This window comes from Columba livia, chromosome 3, assembly GCF_036013475.1.
Source record: "Columba livia isolate bColLiv1 breed racing homer chromosome 3, bColLiv1.pat.W.v2, whole genome shotgun sequence".
Lineage (NCBI taxonomy): Eukaryota > Metazoa > Chordata > Aves > Columbiformes > Columbidae > Columba > Columba livia.
Genome location: NC_088604.1, coordinates 120,137,748 through 120,162,678, shown reverse-complemented (window position 1 = coordinate 120,162,678; position 24,931 = coordinate 120,137,748). Strand labels below are relative to the sequence as shown.

General features: G+C 44.4%; 2 protein-coding genes across 4 annotated transcripts in view; one reads left to right on the top strand and one right to left on the bottom strand.

Annotated features, from left to right (window-relative positions):
- EFEMP1 (EGF containing fibulin extracellular matrix protein 1) overlaps positions 1-1,694 on the bottom strand; it is a 45,504-nt gene extending 43,810 nt beyond the window's left edge. Inside the window, exons 1-2 of one of the 3 annotated variants that reach the window (XM_065059380.1) lie at positions 1,537-1,694; positions 987-1,074 (exon numbers count right to left, since the gene is read on the bottom strand). In XM_065059380.1, coding sequence (XP_064915452.1) covers positions 987-1,067 — 81 coding nt within the window. In that variant the 5' untranslated portion in view covers positions 1,068-1,074; positions 1,537-1,694. Of the gene's footprint in view, positions 1-986; positions 1,075-1,147; positions 1,298-1,381; positions 1,509-1,536 lie in introns of those variants that run through there. The other 2 variants (XM_065059379.1, XM_005513152.3) reach the window with 2 other exon arrangements.
- CCDC85A (coiled-coil domain containing 85A) overlaps positions 1-24,931 on the top strand; it is a 284,415-nt gene that overhangs the window by 64,880 nt on the left and 194,604 nt on the right. Inside the window, exons 6-7 of the mRNA XM_065059376.1 lie at positions 3,159-3,215; positions 10,889-10,978. The gene's annotated coding sequence lies outside the window, so the exon portion shown is untranslated. The remainder of the gene's footprint in view (positions 1-3,158; positions 3,216-10,888; positions 10,979-24,931) is intronic.

Sequence of the window (24,931 nt, the reverse complement as noted above, 5' to 3'; positions counted from 1 at the left end):
TACTTTATGACTGACTTCCTCTTGTTCACTTGAGGCTTCTTTGAGCCCCATCTCCTACAATAACGTCCAACTCTGCACTATTTACTTGCTCGAGCCATCCCACTGACTTCAGTGGGATTACTTGTATAAGTCACAATCCGAGTCCTTGGCTGTGGTTCTCTAACTTTTTGCATGTGTGCAGAATTTTCTGCTTGTGTGGCACTGCGCTGATGTCTGTACACATTTTCGGAGGTCCACCCATATGAAGCAAGTTGCAGGGATTACAACTGTAATCAGATGTGAAAACGCGGGTTTTTCCCCAGCCCAAGCCGATGTAATTGCCACTCCTTCTATGACACGCGTTATGCAAGCCAAAGACTGAACACAAGCAGATTATTAAAGAAAAAAAGCCTTGCAAAAAGGCCTTTAAATCTCTTACCCTGTCACTTGGTTACAAGCAAAACCTATTTCCAGTATTCTTGTACAATTTTATGGAGCGGTGCAAAACCACTGCTCAAAACCAGCACAGAAACTCACAGCCCTATGAGCGCTGCAGGGCTTAAGATGCTTCATTAAGAGCACTGCATTTTGAAGTACTTACATTTTGTTAAAAACAGCTTGAAATACCCAAAAGAAAACGCAAGAGAATGTTTGCCATAATTATCTGTCAAATTCCATATATTTCAAATGAAGGTCCTAGGGACCCTGTCTTCATGAAAATGGATTCAAATAATATTAAAACCTCACAATTTTGTTCAGTTCATCAAACTCAGTCTATAGACAAGCTCTTCAGAACAGGCAGTTGCAGCCTATTCTGCTCAATCCTGTCAGCTTCAGCTATTAAACAGTTCCAGCGCAGGAACAGCTTATTTTATGGTTAACATTCGAACTCAAAAGAACTTTGCGTTGCATGCTATACATTGGCAAGAGACTTGGTTTTTCTTAAGGGTCACTTAGAAAAGAATCCCTGCAAAGCAGTAATTACCTCAAACTCTATTAAACCTTACCGTGTACGTTATGGTTTCCTCAGTTTCCTGCGAGTGTACTGTAATAAGAATGAGAGCAGCCAAGAACATAGCTGTCAACATCGTGAACCTTGAAAGAAAGAAAAACAAATAAAAGGGGGGTATTTTTAGCCAGCGCCCCCGGGAGCTGCCCCGGTCCCTACCTGGGGGAAGCGGCCCCGGCGCCCCGGCCGGAGGAGGGTGAGCGGCGCTGCAGCCCCTGCTGCTGGATCCAGCCGAGGGGGGGATAAGAGTAACTAAACGGAGTTTAAAAGATCACAGCGCTTAATGGCACACGGTGCTGGGAGCGGTGCCGGGCAGGGAGCCGGCGGTGCGACCGCCCCGCCAGCGCACGTTTTGGGGAGGCAAAGCGATTTTTTCCGGGGGTAAAAACTCACCGGGAGCCCCGGGAGGGACGCGCCGCGGGACTCGGCTCCCTCCCCGCGGGGAGAAGGGACCGAGCTGCGCCGGGCACCTGCCGGGCTCGGCCCGGGGCCGCCCTGCCGTGCCCCGGGGAGCAGCGGGACACGGAGCCCGCGCTGCCCGCTCCTACCTGCGGCGGGGCCGGCGGTCGCTGCTCCCGGCGGCGCGTTCCCGCGGCGGCTCGGCCCCGTCCGTGCGCTGGCTCCGCTGCGCTGCCGGCGCCCGCTCGCTCTCCTTTCCCCCCCGCCGCGGGCCTTCGGCTAAATAGAACCGGTCCCGGCTCCTACCGGAGCCCCCGGGCTCCCCCTACCGACCCCGCGGCGGCCGGAGCCCTTCGGCGGGGCGGGGCACGGCCCTTTGCCGCTCCCCGCGGTGCCCTGAGGCGGGGCAGGTGCGGGGCCCGGCCCGGCCGCCATGTTGCGGCTGTGAGGGGAAGCGCCTGGCGGGCCTCGGGGGCAAAGCCGCCGCAGGTCCCGCCAGCCCTGCCCGGGGAGGCGCTGAGGGGAGGCAGCCGAGCCCCAGAGGAGCCGCTCCACCCCGGGCTGGGGGCTGTGGGATGTCGCTGTGCCTGGCTGGGCGCCCCAGCGATGGCGGCTGGCGCTGTGGCAGGTGGTGTCGCCATGAAGGTGCGGGGCAGCCGTCTTGTCTTCCCAGAGACCGCACTTCGAGGCTCGGCAGCCAGCAGAGCCCCACATGGCAGAGCTGGCAAGGAGAGAAACGATGAAATGATGCAGCACTAATTCATTTTCTATAGATTATGGTAGGCCTCTAGTGACCCTGCTGCATGTAGTGTAGGGTATGGTTTGCCCCATGGCGTGAAGCAGGGCTGGGACCCCAGGAGCACCGACCTGCCCTGTTCTGTCACAAACCGGCTTCCCCGGGGTCTTACCGAGCTCTCGATGAACCAGCTCACACCAGACATGCTCCTTGGTGGACATTGTTGAATACCTGTCTGTAAAGACATAGTTCTTAAAGTTTAAGCAGAGCTGTGACTTTGCAAGCAATAGTAGTCAGTGTTTGTCCACCTAGGCAAGCTTTTTGAAATTTAACGTGGCAAGGCCGACGCGTTTTCCTGCCCGTTTTGAATTTGGTGAATAAAAAAAGCAAGGAGTGCTTCACAGAGGAGTGCCCTTTCCTTCCTACACCCTGTCAGTTAAGCAGCATTGTTTTTAAGAACTGTTTCTGTACACGAAATGCTGTTACTTCCCTCCCCAGTGGGACGGTGGCGGGACTGCAGGGAGGATGAGCAGGCGTTGCAGAGGCTTAGATGCTCTCATAGGTGCGATGGTCACGGTGGGGACCAGCGTGCCAGGAGCTCTTTCTGCAGAGGGATAAGCCGGATCATTATTTAGGTCCCCAGTTTTGCTTCTGGGCCACTGTGTCATCATAGTGCAGCTGTACTCTGTTCCTCTACTTTAGTTGAACACAAGGTCCTTAATTAAAAAAATGTTGATCCCGAAGGGCCTGGAGAACTTGAGATCTCCCGGAAAAAAAAGTCGTGCTAGCTGGCAGACCTCTGCCACTGCCGCCCTGGAGAGTAGCTTTCCTATGTAATCCTTGGAATTCTTAACATTAAGCTACATTTGATCTTGTGGAAAACATCAGTTCTTTTTTTGCAAGGCCATACATGGCGCATTAATTTTGTCTCTGAACTAAATTGCTTCATGTCTGTTTTAAAAGATCCAAGTTGGGTGGTTGCAGAATCCCTCCAGCTCTAACACTATGTTGCCTGTCCTTTTTACTCTTTTTTAGGTAGTTACAAGAGAAGACAGGATTTTGCCTCCCTCAGTGCAGTTTCTGTGCTTACCGGTAAGTGGGACTCCTAAAACTGTAGGACTTACAGTGCCCACACCTCATTGGTAATAATGTACAGAAGCAACAACGTAGTGTAATAGAGAAAATTTAGACTGAATACATTTTTAGGACATTTTGCATGTACTTTCATATGCAGACATATTTAACAAGCGATCTTTTGGCACCTACTTGCCCACTCCAAAAGAGATTCCCTTAAAACCTGTAGGCATTTTTTAGAAAGTCAATGTTTTGTATTGGCTCTAAGTTACTGACTTCTGTTAGTGTAAACTGGATTCATACTTGTGATATGCCCCCTAATATATTTTGAAATCTTACTGTTTCATGCTTACAGGAAGCAGTACAGACATTTCTAATAATCTAATTCATGCAAAATGGTACCATCCATTCCTTTTATCTCTTGGCAACAACACTTAGTGAATTTGTCATATCTGCCATGCAAAGAGAACAGAATTCAACTTCTGTGATTCTGGATTAAGTCAAAATTGAAAAATGTTTTGTCTTAATCTGCCTCCTAGGGAAACATCACCTGTTTCACAGAACTGCAGTTGGTTCCTCTCACTCTACAAAAGCGAAGCAGAGAACGGGAGAAACATCATTTTGGGGGATGTATGAATGCCAGCAGAGCATAGATCCTATACTTGGCTTCAGACAGTGTTATGCATTTGCTGAAATACCGTATTCTGCCAAGGATGGTTCTCAATCCTTTAAATGGAGGTGGTAGACTCGGTTCATGGTTTTGTAGTTCAGATATTTCCTACTGAGGCAACTGGAAATTTGCCTGACGTAGGACAGCAGGATTTACACCCTTGGAAATGCTGAGGAGCGTGTGAGGTATGTGACTGAGCCGCTCGGCAGCAGAACAACTTATTTACATCCCTGAGATGTCTGAAGGCGTCGTGTCATGAGCGGTGACACCATCCCGTCTTTCTTGCTGCCCGCGGGCCGTGGCGGTGCTGGGGCCGTCCCCTCAGGGCCGCCGCCGACAGCGCTTCCCTTCGAAGCAGCCCCGCGAGGCTGCCCCTAATTATTAATGTTTGCTTTTGGCTCCTTCAGGAAATGGTGCGTTCAGTTCCCTGCTGCTTTAGTGAACTCTCTGTCACATCTCAGTTCTTCGCTTGCTTTAAAACCCACAGGTTTCATACATTCTTTAACTCAAACGTGTTTACGACTTAAACGTTCACGTCTTTTCTTCCTGGCAGGACTTGTTGCCACCCCCCCCGCCCCCGTTGTCCTCAAAAAGCCAGGTAGGCTGAAGAAAGACTGTGTGTGGTCAAAATGTCACTGCACTCGCAGCTAATTCTGGCTGCTACAATTGTCCCTGGGGGCAAGAGACAGCTGGACATAATTTAGAGCAGGCTGAGAGTGATCCTAGAGGCTAACCCGAAAACGAGGAAAACAAAATTGCAGTTTAATCTCTTCTCCTCCCAGATCTGACCCCCTTTTCCTGTTTCAAACATAGCTCGCTAGAACACAAAATTAAGCACACAGCAAATTGAAGCAACTTGTATTTGTCGGCTCAGGGGACTATCAGTGTCAATTTCAGATGATTTCTTTCCGGTGTCATATCAAGTAACACTGGAGTTGTCTAAACTAAGAGCTGGAATGGTGAAGATGTTGTTTTCATGTTGGACTCACAGGAATTTTAGACCATAAATTATTCTGATAACATGGCAGGCTGCCTTTCTGCCACACTGCTTGCGAATGTCAGAATTTTTTCCGTGTTTCCACTTGGAAATGACATAGTGTTGGTGAAGGATAAATTGGGAAGAATTGTATGGCTGACTTTATTGCTGATTAAATATGACAAATGTTGAACTTTTGTTTGAGGTAAGATTTTACAAGTTTATTTATCTTCTAGGGAGGTATCATGAACATATTGCATGTGGCGTGAGGTGTTACTGTAAACTTCGTTTGAAAGAAGAACTGTGTTAGCAAATTGCTCTCGCTTTTCATAGAAAGTGAACGGTGAGAGGTAAAAATGTGTCGTATCAGTTTCTGCTCATAGATTTTGAAATTACAAAAAGTTAATAAAGACCAAAACGTCAGTAGCAAAGGACAGAGGACACATTCCCTCCTTTTTCTTCAGCCTCCCAGTAAAATTAAGCATACAGTTATTGGTATGAGTTGTTTGCTGCTTGGTGTCGCAGTAGAGCACGTAGGTGACAAATGGTACAAACACCTAATTAAAGAAAAGTCCTGCCCATAATTCTTGCAACTTAATGAGCAAAAAAGTGTGAGAGTTGGATTGGAAAATCTACAGTTTCAGCCTTTATTATGCTAAAATTGTCTTCTGTATGAGAGATCTTGCAGGAGTTCTGTTGTGCTGAGGCCTTGGGCTAACATGGACTAAGCTCTGATTTCATCTCCAGATTGTCTAAAAATGCTCTGAGGATATTAAAGTGTAACATTGTTGCCATTTTTGAATTTTAACTTCTAAGGATCAAGCATGTGGTTTGCATGCGTTTTAGCAAGCATGCCATTTGATTTTTTTTCCTGCAGTTTATAGGGATGTTGTCTTCTATTTTGTATGTTTCTGTAAATTCCGGCAGAAATTGGAATGCCCAGAGAATGTAATAACTGTATTCTCACCTCACCAGAATCCTTTGACAGTAAAAGAAGATTTGCTGTGAAGATTTTATTTTGCTAAGCAATCGTCTCTAGAATTTGATCAGTCTTCCTGTCTTTTGCTCGTATTGGTATTTCTAACTTGTGCAATCATTTTATTCTGTTTAGCTGCTCTTTTCCATTGCTCTCTATACCAGTGGTTTTCCATCTTTTTCCCATGCCAGGTAAGAGAACCAGCAGAGCAGGAGACACGCAGGGGTATCCATCTGTGGCTTTTGTAACACCGGACTTGTCATTGCTCCTTTCCCTTCTCTGGAAAAGCAGCGTTGCTGCACACAGGGCTTTAGGTCTGATGCTGCACCAGGTTTCAACCAGTTTGGTTAAAATGAGAACTGTCTAGAACCTTCTCAGAGATTGGACTTGCCATTGACCCAATGCAAAGTGGAACTGGGCAGAACTTCGTTCACTGCAACATTCATGTTTCGGAGAGAAGAATGAGGGTGGATGAGTAAAAACTCGGTGTCTCCTTTGTCTCCGCTGCCTTTTCCCCTTCCTCTGAGCAGCCCGTGTCCCGCAGTCCTCTGGGCTCTTTCATTTCCCGGGAAGGTAGATGTGAGCTGACGGGACTGGAATCCGTGTGAGTCGCATGGATCGCTAACTGGCAGGTCAACTGCAGCACACTGTTCAAGCTCTCAATATTTTCAGTAATTATTTTGAATAATTCAACGTTTTTGTTCTCAGTCAAGAGGACATTGAGTATTCCTGATTTTCAGAAAGTGCTAAACACCGTCAGTGCAGACGTCTGTATTGGAATACCTTCAGCTAATGCTTTCTGCTGAACCCCATGGACCTACATTGGAGCGTGACAGCGTTGTGATCCTTCAACAAGACAAACTTGAGACATTTCAGAAATGCTGCAGTGGAAGAGGACCTTGGAAGAATGGATTTGTGGGGCAGAGCTCTTCCTAATGGCTGTTTAGAATTCATAAACATCAGGATCAGTAGCTACGTTAAACAAGAATTTGGTTTCATAAGCATCTTCTGAACTCTTTGAGTTTGCTTTTCTTTCCCTTTTGAGAAGAAGCTTTAATACCGGAAAAGCAGCAGCATTTTCTGTTTATATTGCGTGGGGCTGAACTTGGCAAACAACCTGCCCAGTTAACCTGTTAAATATAGTCTGGAGACACAACTTTTCTGCTGCCCATCTGCATGTTAATACTGAAGGACAGATGTCAGAGCCTTTGGATTCCCTGCATGTGGCTGTGGAACAATACCCAACATTTTGTAATAAACTAGCATGTAACTTACAATATACACCCATTTAAAATTATGTGTAACAGGGGAATTCTTTTTTTATTAATTAGTTCAAGTTCTCGTTCCTCGGAAGCCTGAAGCCCTGAGAAATGAATTCCTGCTCGTTCACACCTTACCATGCTTCAAAGGCTATTAGAATTTAGAAGACCGCTAATGCCAAAAGTGATAAAGACCCCAAATAAACTGACTGATATAAAGAGGAACAAATACCCGTCTCCATCCCCACCCCAAGCAGCCTTATGTAGTTGGGTTAACTTGCTCGTGTCACTCAAGAAACCTCCGAGCTCCGAGCTCCGTTTTGCCAACAAAAGGCTCAGTGTGTGTGGACCTGGGGGCCTCTTTGGCACCACAGCTGCAGGTTGTAAATACGGTTCTGGAGATTAAGATGTTAAAGTGTCCCCTTTTTGGAGAACAACGCCTGCGGGCAGCCTGGCAGCTCCGGGGCTGCCGGGTGACTGGAGGGAGCACACGCCCAGCATTTTATGGAGAAAAGCTTTTGCTTTCAAGCTCCCGCACTCTTGAAAATTGTGCCTTTCTCACTGTAATGTTTGACAGCACTTGAAACAGTCAGTTGTGGTTGCAGAAACTTTTGCTTCCAGAAGCAATAATTAGAATGTGTCAGAATTTCAGGCCTTGGTCAGTTGTGCTAACGTTCATCAATCATTTTTCAAATTAGTATCTCTGAGACAGAGCAGATTTTTATAATATAAATTCAACATCTGCAAGAAAACACAAGAGCAGGAAAAGCATAATGGATTAAGCTTTTCTCAAAGCGAAGGAGAGCTCTTGGTTCAACATTTGTCAGCAAATTGTGGGTGAGTTATTAATTATCTGTCTCAGTTATTAAGCACCTGGAATGTCTAAATCTTTCAGGAAGGCATTTAATACACACAAATCCCTGACTGTCACTGGAGCTCCTGGCTGGTGTCTCTAAGTAAGCTGTGGACACTAGAAACCATGTCATCTTGAAGAGGAATTAATTAAGCCTGTTGAAGTAGATTGTTTGATTGCGTGACTGTAAAATAGCTTTTCTTGGCACTTGTTGCTTTAGGACCAGGGGTCAGATTCTTTGTCTCCCTTGCGCTGGAGGTGCCTTGGAACTCGTGTGGTCTGACTGCAGCGGGTTCGGAGCCTCTTAAGTTCTGTGCGTGCCTGTGCATGGTGGCTTTTGGGGACGAGTCTTGTTGGTGCTGTTACCTGGGTTCACATTCCTTGCTGCTTTAAAGGGAATGGCCCAAAAATGATGGAGGTGACTTGGGCCTTAAGACTGTGGCACTGCAGTTCTGAGGAAAGAGCTTTCCTTATTTTTCCCATGCCTTTTTTCAGTCCCCTTTGTTATACTCGTTCAAAAGATTAACCAAAAGCAAAAATAGAAAAAAACCTGACTCCCAGGCCACGATGTCGTTCAGTGGGCTCATTGCTTACCACTGTTTTCAGCATTTTCACTGAGCTTGTGATAGCCGTGCGAGTTAATATTCACACACACTGGTTACATTCTGTTTCCACGCAGAGTGAGCCGATTCTGAATTAATGCTAATTTCAGTAATTATTACAGTTTCCTGAAAACAGGCAATATACTCTGAACCCTGAGAGTCACGGTCCGAGTCCTGAGGACAGCTCTGCCAGCGCGTCCCACCTCAGCTACAGGGACACGTCGTCCTATCGAGAAGGGAGTTCCCGGTGCTTAATATATCCTGGTCACTTGGAAAGCCCACAGAGAGAAGAATTGATTGTGTTGGCTTTAATGGTGGTTTTGTGATGACAGCACTGAAGTATGAGTAGAGCTGTATAAAAGTGAGAAGTTTTCTCAAAAAAATAGAGAATAATCCTGTGAATGGCTGAAATTTTTCTAATGACAGTTCTAAGGAGAAGATTATAAAATGGTCTTCCCAGCTATTCTTGCTATAGCTTCCTGCCTTCCACCAAAGATTTTCCTTTCCTCTTTAGTTAGCAGGAAGTTTTCTAAGAGGATATTTCATTCTGTTTCTCTGAAGGTAGAGGGTTGAGTGGTTTTACAACATTCCTTTATAGCAGTTCCAATCATTTCAGAATAAATGTGTATCAAACTACTTCTCTGTAGAAAATCACAGCTTATGGCTGTGGCACAAGGTGTTACTTTAGATGGAATTACTCCGGATTCTTGACACACTTCATCCGATTAACTTCAGTTTTCCTCGCCAACATGGCTGCTATTATGTAGCAAAAGCCTTCTATAACACAGGAAACACAGCTCTGGTGTGGGCCTGAAGAGTAGCAGGTTGGGATGGTTAAAAGTCAGCCCTTATGGGCTGGGTTTACATGGCTAAAACACACCTTGTTCTGTAATTCATATTTAGAATAGTTAGGTGAAGTGGTAAGGGTGGTATCTTCTCTACAGCAGAACAAATATTTACTTGGCATGGATTCACAGTTTCTCAGTTTTAGGGGATTTTTTTTAAAGTGTGCCTTTTGGGAAGATGAATAGGAGCTATTACAATACTTCATTTGGGCTTGTAAGATCCTTTCTCGCTGCACTGCTGCCTTTTCAGAATAATTCTCCAGTGTCAGGCAAAGAATATCATGGAGGCATGGAAGAAAATGGAATGGATTTCTTTGCAGCTGTCTTTATTAGAGAAAAGCTCTGGGCTTCGACTCCTTCATTTTTCAGGAGGAAATGAAGATCAACCATACATTTCCTTCAGAAAGGAGCAAGTTTGGGTTTTGTCCACCTTGAGATCTGGAGAAGTCTTTATTCCCAGTTGGCAATGGCACGCGTGACGGGCTGGGTGAGGGTTGATCACCTCCTGAATTTATTAACAGCAGTAAGAAATTATTTTACACCTATTAGGGATCCTCAGTAATTTTACTAATTCGTATTTAGAAGTTTACAAGTGGCATAAGTGACTGACGAGATAATACTAAATAGAGGTGTTTGCTCCCAGTTTAACTTGTAGTTCTCAAGCTATCAGTTGTTTACTGGTCTGGCCCAATGACGTGCTAAAAGCTAAATACTGTGAAATGTTCAACTTTGATGAAAGATACGAGGAAAGAAACCGTTTCTTTTGCCAACACTGTGGTCAAGAGCAGTGCCCTGACCTGATTACTTAAGCTGATGTTTTTCCTAAATCTGTCATGAATCAGTAATTATCAAGTTTTGCAATACTCAGTGATTCTCTTGTGAATAGCAAAAGGATTTGTTATTGTAGGTTGGTATTTTCTAAAAAGAAGTGTTCAACTCTTGCATCTGCAAGCTCTTTACAGTATGTTTTGCTTTTTTGCCTGTGGAATGCCACAACAAATCTCCCAAAGAGTTTCACAAAATGTGAGGAAAATTCAATCTGCCCTAATCTGGAAGTGACCCCTCTGGTGTCTTTTAAAATAAACTTTGGAGTCAGTGTGTTTTTCCATTCTTGGCTGGCAGATGGCCAGTGCAAGTGTTCGCTTGTAGGGCTTCTAATGGGAAAAGGAACTTGTATAACATAGTATTGGTATTAGTGGGGTGTTCTCAGGGTAATTTAATATGGTGGTCTCAGAAAAATTTCCCTTTTCTGTTGCACTGTCCCTGAATGATGCTGGAAATGCAACCCGTGCTTCCCTTGATTATGGTGGCATAATAGTAATCCTTACAGCTCCTGGCCGAGTTTTCTGAGAAATCAGGGATCAAAATTAGGGGAATTTTGCAAGTAAAGGGAATGAGAAATGTGGTAACATGAGGCATGGGCTGTTTAGTCATTTAAAAAGAAAAGGATGGGACGGCAAAACCTCTGTGGGGCTTATTTGAAGGATGCTTTTGGTTTTTGTCCATGCAGGTGTGCAGCCAGAGCCCCGTGGCAATTTGAATTCACCTCAAGCTGCACGTGAAGGTGTCGTGGGGGCCGCCGGCACCCCCCGAAACTCAGGTAAGGAACGCGGCCGAGCACGGGGTGAGCGGATCGACAGCAATTTGTTGTGAGCCTCAAAGGGGAGAACGTACAAACAAAATAAGCTAAATCCCAATGTTGATTTGAGGGCATGGTCTAACATTGGTGGAGATTTATCCAGATGATAGGGTACTTGATAGAGAGGAAACTTGAACCAGCCAGTTCTTTTCTGGTGAAAATTACTTAACACAGATTTGTGGTTTTACGTAAATGTGCACATTAAAAGAATGCTGACGTTTAAAAACATGGTTTTCGATGAATTGCTATTGTTGCTGTTTAAAGCATATGGATTTAAAGCAGCAGAAAATGCCATAAGCCTGTGAGATCAGGAGTGCACTGTGGAAACAACAGCACCCTGGCAAAGTAAGGAGGCGTTTCCTCAATGGTTCTCTCCATTAAAAAGTCAGCTCAGCGTAGTTCCTCCTGAAATCTGCAGACAGGGATACTGCGTGCCTCTCAAAGATAAATGCATGGTAAAGCAGTGAGTTAAATGGTAGCCACTGTGTTTTACTTTGAAGCAAAGAAGGCTTTTGTAAGATTCTCAAGCTGAAGTTATATGGTGTGGATTCTTCATTAAGGAGTGCAATGAAATTAATCCGTCCCTGAGATAATGAAGATCTGGAAACGTAGAGGTGCCCTCTGGTGGCCAGCTGGCAATATGAGGGCTTGAAAGGCAGGGTGGAAAGCAAACAAAAATGTGCAGAAATTGATGAAAGGATGCTATAGGTACAGCTCAAGTGTGAGAGCAGCAGTGAAGATGGGACGTTCGATGTAGAGCACAGGCATGGTGCCCTCTGGGCTGGCCGTCGTTCACAATTCTCTTACTGTGTGATGTACAGAAGAGCTGCGCAGACTTTATATCCAGATGTTGTTCCTAAAATTCTCAGAGTATTAAAGAGGTTTGGATTTGGACATTTGCTTCAGGTCATTTTGGGAAGAGAGATAATCAGTGAAACTGGGATATAGCTTCCTAGCTGAACTTGCCCTAGTCTGGAGCTGTTGAAATTGGTGGCTTTGCCCAAGCTTATTCTCTGCGAGATGAAAGAACTCTTTCCTGAGTTTACATTAATGCTCTCCACTTCTAGTTTGCATAGTCTGCTGCTCTGGTTCATGAAGAAAGGAACCTTCATGGATGAAACGAGCCAAAATTGCAAATCCTCTCAACAGACCCGCCTTAAAAAGGAAGATAATGCCTTTATGGAGAGTGCCAGCATATTCTAACATAATATATGCAATTAAACTAATTTTCCTCTTGTTTAAACTGTGGTAATAACTACCTCCCATGCCCCTTAAGTCAATTTACTTCTTTAAAATTGTATGAAAGAGAAAAGAATCAGAGTAAGTTATATAAGTGATGTAGCAAGCTGCTACATACAAACACTATGTCCTTTGTGAGGCTTCATTTGTTGCTTTGTCAGAGCAAATAACTCACCCTCTGTGGTACAGTTGTTTGGAAAAACATGAGTTTCTGTCATGGCTAAAAGGTGTTGTTAGGAAGAGCTGGACTGGGCAGTGAGGGTTGGACTTCTCTGGCCTGGCATGGTATTTCTTGGAGCGACATAGGATGGAAACTCCTAGGGATAACAAAGACCAGTTAAACTCTGTGGTAATGGCCAGCGAGCAGAATATCTGTTAATTCATATGCACTATACTGGTATATATGTAATATTCTTATAATAAAAGCCTGAGTCTTTAAAACTTACCAGACTTCTGTGCTTAGAAGGTTAAGCCCAAGCACAGGACAGCTGGAACTAGTACATACGCTTCATTTGAAGCAACAATGGAATAATAATTTGATTTGATTTTGTCATGTCTGTCTCTTCATGTGATATATGTATCTTGCAATGCAGTATATCCAGGAGTAGGTGTTGTTCTCCTTGTTGTTCCCGTCTGTCCCACCAGCCATCCCTCCCCGTGGATTTGTGTTCCCCCTCTGTTACTGCAGTTCAGTGCCTCTCACCCATGGTAGTTAAGAAGATAGTTTGGGTGCCTCAAACAGAATAAACCAGTCTCCAGCGGAGCAAACAACTGCTTTGTGCTTAGGAACCTCTTCACTTTTCATCGAGCCTTCCAGAACTGCTCTGAGCCTGGAAACTGAGGTAGTTGCTGGCTCCTCTGGTGCCTTTTATTTTGTGTGAGATACTTGAAACTGATTATATCTTCACCAGACTACCTGTTAATTTGCATGAGAACAACATTTACAGTATCCTTCAGGCACATGGTAGAAGCTGCAGCCGTTGAATCTCTAGGGAAGTTCATGTTGTCCTGTAGATACCCAGCCAAGAATATAATTTGGGTTCCCAGCAAAGACACATTCTGGTTCAGGCATCCAGTGGGGAGCGTAACCTCTGCAGCAAACCTCTTTGTTAGTTCCAGCAGTGCAAAAACTCCTCGGCGTCATGAGCTGTGATTTGTTTTCCGAAAAGGCTTGGCAAAGTTCCACAAACACTAGGTATCTGTCTAACTGAATTTGCGAGTTCCTCCAGCTGCCCCGGGGAGCTTGTGAGTTCCTTGAAGCTCATTCCTGCCCGCGTGGAAGTTACAAGACGTGAGTGCTTTGCCAGGAGGGCTGCTAAATTCCAAGAACCCCACATACTGGATTCACAGAAATTACAGCCCTGCTGGCCACACCGGTCAACTGGAAGTGGTTTGGAGTTTCATGAGCCTTAGCTGTTTCTCCATGTGATGTGCAAGTTCCAGTTGTGCATCTACGTAAAGTACTTTGGCACAAACAGCTGGAGTTGTTGGTGGTTCCAGTCTCAGGCAGCACAGTGCACAAGCAGGACTTGGAGCAATTGTAGTGCTGGTGGCTTCCCAGCAGAGCTGGTCAACCTGGGGGGCTCTGGGCAGAATGGTTCGGAGATTGTCCCTCCTGTTGATTTAGCAGAGGAGACGCTGCTCTCATGATCCTCAGACTTCAGGGGTGGGATATAGTCTATCACATTGTTAAATAACCTTGTGCTTTTATTTGAGCTGAAAATGAATGATTCGTGGAGATGATAAATTCTGCCTCTAACTGGCAAGTTTGGAAACCTCTGTAATGTCTTGATGTAAAGGGAAGTTGGAAATAGAGAAGTCAAGTTATCAGTGAATAAGAATATGAATCCTGTGAGTTTTCTACAGAAGGATTCAGATGACAAAAGTTTCTAGCTTTTTTTCAGAAATGTTTCCTCTGTTGAGATACTAGACATGCTGCATTCAGGTGGCAAAGAGGGGGATTTTTAGTTTCATAAAATTAGGATAAATTGAGTAAAACCAGGTCACATCCTCGTGGTTTGTCTGACAGGATGTAGAAGTTCCCTAGCAGTTGTAGTAATGCATTTAGAAGGGAGTGACACTCCAGTTGTCCTCTCATATCTGATTTTTGAAGAACCTCTAGCAAAAGAAATATAAAGATGCTGAACTTTTCTTATGGACAGCGTGCGTTGCATCCCGACTGTGTGGATCAAAGGATCCTACATAACCGTGATGTCTTGTCCCTTCATATTCTGTAGACACTGTTAAGGGGTAGAAACAACTTTTTTAAAGTGTCTACAAATATGCAAGTTGAATCTTGCCACTTCATGACGTTTGGAGTCTAGACTTCGCAGCTTTAATATTCTTTCAACATTATTTTTATGTGTGTAATATTTATGTAAGTGTTCATATAAAATATAAATTGATGTGAATGAGTAGAAAATGTAAACTACATACCCACTTCGACTTGCAACTTTTCCTCTCTTTTATAATTAGTGATGGAGTAGAATTTGCTGGAAGGAGCAAGAGGGCAGATCTCCAGTGATTTGAAAACTGGACTTGATGTGCGTGACATTAGAGTTAATTTTGTCAAAGTTATTGATGAATAAAACTTTCCTTGTGTTTTCCCTTTTTGATTTAAGTTAACTCCTACTTTACAAGCTTATTACTCAGCTTGTATGTATCTCAAGTATAATGGTTGCAACTGTTAAGAGAGTAATTAAACTTCAAAGCTGTGTTATTAAAGACTCAGCAAGAACACCCAAAAGCAGAAGAATTTGCAGTTAAGACTGTACAAATCCGTCCTTAACTAGTCCACGGTGAGTAGGGATTACGGAGCACAGTAACAGCATTTGCTGCGCAGAGGATCTCTGCAAAATCTCGACATAATGGACTGCGCAGAGTACAGTACACAGCTCAGTGTTCCAGGATTATGGCTCTGGGATTTGCTTGATTTCTTTTAATAGACATGGCCTTGCCTTGAAGGGTGTAGCTGAAAATCGTTGTAGATAAGCAGGACTCTTCCGTCCAGGATTTTGCCTTGACAGTCATCTGTAAAAAATGTTAGCCGATGTTTCATTCCAAAATAACGAACAAAAGGCTCGATTCTGCTGTTAGATCCGGGTTTATGAATCATCAAAAAGCGCATTAAGCGACGTGGGTGGGTGGCTGCAGCGTGTGCCCCGAGCTCTGGCTCATCAGGGCCGGGGAGCCACCCCGCGGGGCGGACAGCTTGGGCTGAGGGTCCCGCCAAGTGGGAGGGAGATTAACCAAAACTGGGGAGGCCGCGGACCTCCGTGCGAGCTGCTCAGACCCTACTGGCTGAAACGGGCATCTCTGGAGCACATTTCTTGGGTGTAACTTAATTCATGAGCCTGATGGAATAAATACGGCATCCAAACATCTCTAAGTATGCAGTCAGGAGAGAGGGGGGTCTGTCATTTAAAACAGCTTTCTACTTGCTGAGATACTTGGGCAGAAATTCAAATTATGCGTAAACTTCTCTGGAAGACTTCTTTGTGTCCTTAACCAAGGAATTACAGAATTTTATATGTTTCACCATAGTCACCTCATTGCTTAGGTTCTTTTTCCCTCTCCCCTTTTGTTTGTTTTTGTTGTTGTTGTTGTTGTTGTTGTTTCTTTATTCTTTCTCCCATTTCCAGCAGGAGTTGTGGAAAAGTGTGGTAAAACTTACCCAGGGTTTTAGCAACAACTACTGTTTTTCAGTCGCATACTCAGCTGCCAGATTTTCAAGCAAAGCAAAGCTCAAAGGAAGCTCTGCTGAGCAGAGCTACAAAAAGAAGTGATTCTTCATTACTATGTGTAATTAAACTGTGGAGCTCCTTGCCTCAAGTGTTACGGATGCTGCAGCTTATGTGAGTTTGAGGGGATACAGGACAGGTTCATGAAAAATAATTTGTTAGGGATACTCAGTGTGTGTGGACATATGTCTCAGGGAGTTCTTGAGCCACAAATAGTTGGAGCCTGGCAGAGCATGTGGGAAGTACCCGTGTATTTACCTTGTTCTTGCACCTTGTTTTAGTTACTGGCAGGTGGATGAGATGGATCTTTGGTCTGACACCATTATGATCGTTTTTATTATAGCGAGCGGCTCCCTCAGATCAGTTTTGGAGTGTATAGAGATTCCTGGGAAACACCAGTCTGGATTTTACTGCCTTCAAAAGCAGTGAGAGCAGAGTGGGCCATTCAACACGTTAGTATGGAATTACTGCCTGATCAAATGCTTCCTCCTTCTTCTCTCTTTGTTTTTCTCCCTGGTCACGCCTGTCACAACTGAATGTGGTGCTCTGTGATTAACAGACCTGGGGAGCGTCTCATGTGCACACTGTCATGTGGCAGAGGCTGAATCGGGGAGCGGGAGCAAGTGATGGAAAGGTCGCTTTCCCACGGAGATGACAAGGGTTTCCCAGGGCGAGAATTACTGGATATTCTCTTGGCAATGAGAAAAAGGTGAGGAGAAATACAGTTAATGGCATTTTTTGTGACTGTCGCTGCAGGCTAATGAGGCTGTGTCTGAACTGAGATAGAAGTGTGAAAGGGGAGGAAAAAAATTGTTGCAGAAGAGAAAATGGTCCCTTTTTGCCTCCTTACCTGTTTCCAGCGATGGAGCTCAGAGCTGGCCGTGGGCATTCAGCACGGTGGAGGGACACAAAGAAGTTATGAAAAAGCAAAACGAGAGGAACCTGTTGCTACCAGCTTGTGAGGACGCAGAGCGAGACCTTCTTGAGCCCTCTGCCCTATGTTTGCACTGGGAAATGTCGTGTTCAAGTGATGTTTCCAACTACGCCTCTTTCTGTTGGAGTACATTTGTTCCTGCCTTTCTGCAAATCCCCTCTGGAGAATGCGCAGACATTGTTGGGGTTCTGGGAAGCTGGGCGGTTTGTTTTCACTGAAAAGCTGCTCCCCTCCCTCCCTGAATCACGAAATTCCCTAAGGGGGGACCTTCCTTTCTCAGAGGAGCTGATGTCTGGAGGCTGGGGATGCTCTGATGCCGTGAGCCGCAGAGCAGCCGTGGCTTTTCTCTGCCGCAGCCTCCCCTGAGGGATCACCAGCAGGGTGGAGGCTTTTTGCTTTCCTAGAAACAGGAAGAGAAGAAGAGGATGAGAGATGGGAGGCCTGAACAATCTCGGGTTAGACTGCAGCAGGAGCTGGGTGACATCAGCTCCCTTCAGTCTTCCCACCCATTTGCTCTCTCACGGCATTTCTGTGTGGGCTGCCGGGGATCTGCTGACATTTCTAATGCCATGGCAATTCCGCGGGGCTTCGCTGGGTCCGAGGGAAAAACCCAGATCTGCCCGTCCTGCTTCCCCATCCTGGGAAGCCTGTAGGTAACTGCACCTGGCACTGCACAGGGAACTCAATCTCACTAACAGGCCCAAAAGCACTGAGTTTCAGGGCACTTCAAAACTACTGTCAAGGGATGTTGTCACCTTGAAGTCCAGTAAATGAAAATAAAACCTACATGGAGTAATAAGTTTTGCAGCTTCTGTTGTGAGAGCTCTCTCTCTCACTCCTCCTCATTCCCTTCTTTGTGGCTATATGGCTGCAAAGTTATTAAGCTCACAAAGTGCATTCTTCTCTTATTCTTCTCAACTACTATTTTTTACTAATAATTATTTCATCCTTTTGTTGCCAGCTCTTTTCTACAGCAGTTATTCCTCAAATTTTGAGTATGCTGGCCTGTGGAACTATGCCATTCACTCATGCATGATGCACTGGCTAAATTTTTGGCACTATGAAAGGTCAAAACAAATAAAGTAATAAATAAAAATATTTGGAGTATTTAAGATACAAGTGCTTTTATAAAAATAGGAAAAAATAAGTGTGAGGCTGGTGTTTCTGAGTCTTGGTAGGCTTGAATTATTTACCAGGAAGGGGAAAAAAAAGAGCTAAGAAACTTCTATGGTTTCACGGTTGTGAAACGGGCACTTTCCTTTCTGACCTTGCAGCCAACATTTGCTTACTCAGGCTTCTTGTCTTACTCCTGAGTTACTCCTGCCGTGTTTCCTGCCTTTCCGACGTGCTCCATGTTTCTGCACGCTGCTTTGGTGCTGTGCAAGTTCCCTTCCCGGCGGAAAGGTTCGCTCGGAGGATTTCACTGTGCGCCTGTGCCGGTGCTTCTCACCTCCGAATACATGGGACTGGATTGAGGATCTGAATACAGATCTTGTTTCCTGCCAGTGTAACATCATGAAACACACCTTTGGTAAAAAAAATGCCTATAATTTGTGGGATGGAGATGAGTTCCAAATCCCTGTTCTCATTTAAAGTTTGTGGCCAGACTAATCTCTATGTAAAAGAAATGGGTGAAACTCATGAGGAGGTAGCCAGGAGGTTGTATGTAAAGCTTTTGGGCCTCGGGTCTGAATAAGAAACATGAATACAACAATGTCAGTTGGATCTGTAAGATCATAATGAAGTTCTTAGCCATCCCCTTTCCCTTCGTGAGCATGGGGGCGATATTCCTTCTGTCAGAGTGCCGATCACATTCGCCAGGTTATCTTTCTGAGCCATTAACACCAGTAAGTTCCCTGCTAGTTTTGCTGGCCTGCCCTACACCTTCCTGCTTCAGTTTGTCCTGCTGGAGACTGGCAACCACAAATTCACGTGGGATGAGATATGCTCAGAATAGAGAGATATCCAACGTACCCACGGGCAGGCTGGAGGGTCAGAGGCTTTGCTTTGAGCAATGCTCAGCTGAGAATTTGTGCTCTTAATAGGAATTGTGTTGGTGAGGGCTGTGTTCTTCAGCTGAGGTCTGGATCAAGGCTGAAATAACTGTTGGAGATGCAAGAACCCAAAGAGCTGCACAGATCTGTCAAATTAATATTTTATAAGTGGCTTTTTACTTACCCAGGTGTCATACGCTATTAAAATTGGATTTATTTCCCTGAGTTCCTGAGCTGTGCATTAGTGCTATATGCTGTTCTTAGCTCAGTTCCAATCCAGTATGGCTTCTATTTCATCAACAAAGGAAAGATTTGCTTCATTTACTCTCGTAGATACGTACACAGAAATCAGTATGCATACTTTTGTGCACATGTTATAATACTACTGATCAGATTGTAAATAATTTTGTCATACTTTGCAGTAAGGCAGAATATAAGTGACGACTACCACCAGCGCTGTCTTTTTATTTTAGGTATGTCTTGCAAATCTTTTATAAAGAGAAACAGGTTGTCCTCTTTTCCTTCCATTTGCTCTTCCAGTCCAGCTCTAATTGCGCTGCTCTAATTTGGGGGAGTGCGGTGTCCCCCAACCAGCATTAATACCGTTAGATTTCTCTCTAAAGTAGTTCTGTGTTGTGGTGAGAGATCAAGTTTTTGGTGGGTAGACACTTAACAACTATGGAAACATTACAATATCACAGCTGTTCACATTAGAAACTCATAGATGCTTGTTTAGATGCTGAAGGCAATGCATTAGGAACTGATGGTGACTGATTATTATCCAATCAGTTCCTGATGCAGTATCTGCGACATCAAAAACTCTGCAATGGCTTCGGTTACATCCTCATTTTTTCAGTTGCAGTGTCCCCATTTAATATCTTCAAACAGACAAACAACAGAACTTAAACTGTTGAGGCTCGGCAAGGCCAGCGTGCTAGGGAGAAAAGAAAACTGCTGCATTGCGCCACTCAGTCTTTTAGGAAATGTATCCCTTTCTTTTATCTCAGAATTACTAAGGATAAATATTACCAAGAAGCACTGTAGGTAGCATTACTAGAGAGCATTATACATCCTATATGAGTTTTACTTTATTCAAAACTGCTGTTTGTTGGTTGAATAGTTTAACACAAGTTAGTCAGCAGCTGTTCTGCTTCTGGGCGCTGCAGGGAATGCCGTGGGCTTGCAGCGGGGCCAGCCTGCAAGTTCTGCAAGTGGTCAAGCTCTGAAATCCATGAGAAACCATCACCTCGTGCCAGCGTGTGGGCTTTCTCTATGCAGCTTTTTGGCAACGACAGACCTAATGTTGTTATCCTATTTCTCACATGTTTTCTGCGTCTAGAAAAAACCCCTGCATTTGAAAGCAATAATCTGGTTTCAGCCCCGAGTCTTGATAGCAAACCTCTGTATTTCCACTGGATGAGAGTGCGCCGGGTCCGTTTGCTGGAGATCTTTTCTGAGAACAAATAACACCCCACAGAAGCAGAAAATGGTCAGCAGAGCCCTCAGCCATCCAGGCTTGTGCCTTCACCCACTGCTGCTCCCACGCTGACAGCTCAGGGTGGGCCTGATGCTCAGTCACACCAGACAACAGTTCTACATGGTTGTATTTTCTTATATTAAAATCAGTGTCTCCTGAGTTTCAAGGCTGAAAATCAGGCCTCATTGAACAGTATTTGAACATTTCACCAAAACCTGTGTTTAACCAGCAAATGTTTTGTTATTTTTTTCTGATACCTCCAAATACGTTATTTGTAAGAATCAGCAAAATGAAACCTGAAATGGATCTTTGGATTACAGTCTGGTCATGTCAGCTGCCAAGAGGGTCGGTCCATAGGTGCAGGTGAATGGCCGGAGCACACGCTGACCCTTAGGAAATCTGCAATGTGTTTTGCAAGCCATATGTAAGCTGGTAACTCATTTTGTTGTTGCTTCAGTGTCACAAAAGCCATGCAGGCTGACTAGATCTTTCTGTTCAAATGTTCTGCAATCTGTGCCCCACAGTCATCTAGATATTTTCCTTAACTTGAACTTTGGGTGTGCAAGAAAAGTGCTTACAGTGAATAGGGGAATTAAAGAACATTTTCCAGGGGAAAACAGACCATTCCAGGTGACATGTGGGGACTAAGGAGAGTGATAATGAAGTTTTGCTGCACTTTCACATCAGAGGTACTTTTCTTAGCAGTTACTGAGGTAGAAATAGCATCACTTCACCAGGGCTGTTCCAGAAAGTGCACTTGTATCTCAAAACTATTGTCTTCTAAAATGTTGCAAGACTAAAAAGAACTTGTGTCATAGTGTGGTGTTTGTGTTCTGAGCACCAACTTCTGCCCATCAGAGCGAGTCGTCTTTTGTCAGGTTCCTTTGGTCCTGGAACCTCACAAGTGAATAAAACGTAGGGAGATATCTCTGAGGCTTGGCCATCTGGAGCTTTCAGCCATAAAACCGTGGTGAAATGAATATAAGTACTTTACGTGCACTGGCTGTACATAACCTTCCTTGTTGCTGGGTATCCATAGGCTGATCTAAAGCCATCAGATGTTAATGGCAATCTTGCCTTGATTTCTGCATCTTTGGATGGGGCTGTGAGTAGCAAAGTTGCAAGCACTGCAAATGTCAGTAACGATATTGTAATTGTGGCTAAGGAGCTGGCATATTTGTTTGAGAGTTTAAGAAAATTATATGTGAGAGACATTTGATAGCGAGGAGGGTCTTTGCTTTCTGCAATACTGAATATACACTTCAGTATTTGTGTTTGATTCCTTGGAGCTGACTAATGAATGGTTTTTAATATCCAACCAGAGTCACTGGTGACTTTATCATGAAACCGTGATGAGTTCTTAAATTAATGTGGTTGCATTAGAGACAGAAGATACTGTTTTAATTTGCTTATGTATAGTGGTGTCTCTAATTTAACTTGTATTTTAAAGGTAAATGAGAGCTAAATGAGAACCGCATAAAGGTAGATTGTACACTTCATTTTCCAAACATTGCATTGATGCTTGGTACCGTAAAGGGGGACATAGATACAGTAGCTATGTGTCTTGCAGTGCTCTGTAATAATTTGTTCCTCTTCAGCATGTGAACTTCAGCTTTTAAAAAGTGACAAGAATCCTGACTGGTCTGCGCTGGGATGTTACCAAGGTCATAAACGCCTGAAAAATTGATTGCAATTGTTTTGGGTGATGGAAAACTCCGCGTAGCTGGTGGTTATGGTGGAACACTGATCTTGGAACTTGTGACGAGGCGGGGATGAAGTGAAAGGTCAACTTCGTTTATCTTAAAGAACTCAGATATGATGGATTAAACACAGAAACCCCACCATCTGCACCACAGTTCCATGTTAGACCAAAGTTTCCAGGAGGTATTTTTATAAGTGATGTGGGGTTGAAATGAGATGTGATGTCAGAACAAAATGTGAACCCAGGCAACCCAGAGATGATTCGGGGTGTTGTGTAGTGCAACAGGATCTCTTGGTTCTGTAATTGAGGTGCCGGGCAGGTCTGCTAATCCAGCAGAGCGCAGAAATCGCTGTGTTTAGCATAATCCCAGATACCACTGTGAGAGAGTTATTAGCGGCTCACAGTTGCCAGCTGAGATTAAGCCAATTCACAGCCGTCCAGGTCAGGCCTGCAAGTGGATTCATGTCAGCTACGTTTCTGCCCTGAGTGTCCTACACAGGAAAAAATGGCATCAGTCCACAGGCAGCACCTGGTACTGCGAAGATCTGTCATTAAAGCGTTGAGGCTCTCTGTGCGTCTCTTCTGAGAGAAGTGTTATTAAGCAACTCCATTTGTTGAGCTGAGACCTCGGTTATTCCGTGATCTTTGGCATGCCCCAATCTGCAGGTAAGCTGATAAAGCAAACTTGTTCCTTCTGGCTCAGCCTCTGCTTAGTTGGCTTCTCTGTTATAATAAGGAACACAATAACATAGAAGTTCGAGGGAACTCTAACTGCTGAACAAACACCATTTATGTGAAGCATCTAAAAATGATGTGCAGGTTTCTTCCACTCCTCATACTTACCTCCTTTTCTGCGCTGTACTGATCAGAGCAGAGAACCATAACCAAATCCTGCTTTTGTGTTTGGTCATTATGGAGCTCTGTCAGTGAGTCTCGTATGTTTAGAAATAAAATGCACACAGAACTGCGCACGAGAACAGCCAAGAATCAAAGGAGTTGGGTTGGACTAGATGATACCCAGAGGCCCCTTCCAACCCCAACCATTCTGTGACTCTGTGAAGAAGTTGGGTGTAATGGAGATGTTTGAAGAAGAAAAGTAGATATTGAGAAATAATTCTGAAAAAAAGTTGTAAGAAAGTTTTACGAAGGTTGAAATAAAAGATAAGCTTGTTTCATATGAAGGTTGAAATAAAAGATAAGCTTGTTTCATAGAGCTGATTACCTGTAGAAGGTGGTAAGCAGGATCATTCGCGTTACGTTTCATCGTAATTTGCTGCAACAGCAGGACCTGGTCGCAAGGAGAGCCAACTGCTCTTTTCCCTGCAGGTTCTGTGGGCAATATTCTGCTCACAGTATCTTAAAGAAAAACTGGTGTCACCAGCTGGTTTCCTGGTGACGTCTTGACCCTGCGCAAACCCTCGGGTCTGTGTTGGGATCAGATGTTCTTGCAAGGCTGGGCCGCTCTGCTTACCCCGCATATTAAAACAGTGAGGGCCACAGAATACGGCCTGTCCCATCGCTGCTGTGAAGCTGTGGGTGTTTCCCTGGTGCAGCCTTGGAGCGGACTGGAGCTACTCAGGAAACCCTCAGAAAATCCAGTGTTCTGCTGGAACAAACCAGAGGCAGACGTGGCAGGTGAGCTGGTTCTGTTTGCTCAGCCAGTTCCACAGAACTTGCTGGGCAAAAGAAGGCATCAGGTGACGGAGAAATTCCCAAACAAAGCTACGGATGAATACAGACATGACCAGACTTTCTCATCTGTCGCACATCTGTGGAAGGAGCCGCTCCGAAGGAGCAGGAGGAGGCCATTTCTAGATAGGAGTTGAGGCAGGTATTATTACAACATGGTGTAAATTGATATAGATTAATATTACACACAGAAGGCACCTTGTAGGTTAGATGTATTCCATAGGGTAAGCACGCATTTCCTATTTTCTGCCTCCTAGCTTCTCTCTGAGTGAGAAGATATTCCAACTTTCTGAAAGGTTTAGACTACCTTTCACTTTTTTAATGGTACATAAAAACCCTTCTACTAAAAGAATGTTAATCTTGCTCTAACACATGTGATCCTGTAATTTAAAATCTATTTCACACTGCAAAGGCACAGAGGGGACCGAAGAGTCGCACACAGGCAACCTGTGTTCCCACACTTGCTAATTTTTCATTGCTTGACTCGTCAACCTGTCATCTTTTGATATTTTTATTTAATGTGGATGTAATAAGATTATTAAATGACTGCGAGACTGTTTAAATGAAGAGTTTAGAACTTCCAGCTAAAAGAGCAAACAATCGAGCCTCAATATTCTTCATACTGTAATTTGTAGTGTCTGCTGGAAAGTTCAAGCATAATGAAGGTTTTGCTTATGTGCTGCACTGGATAAATGGTGGTGCTTCGGTTCTACATGTTGCAAAAAGTAAAGAATCGAACCTAAACAAAATAGGTAACTACTAGTCTTATGTCAGTGCTATAGGAGCAGAGAGCTGTGGTGGCTGGCGCTCGGTGCAGCTGCAGACGTTGTGTTCCCAGTTTGGGTGGTACCCTCACCCGTGGCAAACGGTTAAGAACTTTCTTCCTTTTTGGCAAAAAGGGATTTTTCTATGATGTCCTATTTAATTTTCCACTCTTCCCGGGGGATGGGTTCAAACTAACTCCCAGGCTTTAGTGTTGGTGACAATTTTTTGTTGCCTTTTTAAAAAATACTTGCTAATAAATGGGTTGGTGGAAATAGGTGGTTAGAAGATGGACTAAGGCTACTGGAGGAATGCCACAGAGAATAATACAAAAGCTTGTATTGATTTCACTGGGGCCCAGATTTTATCAAAAACCT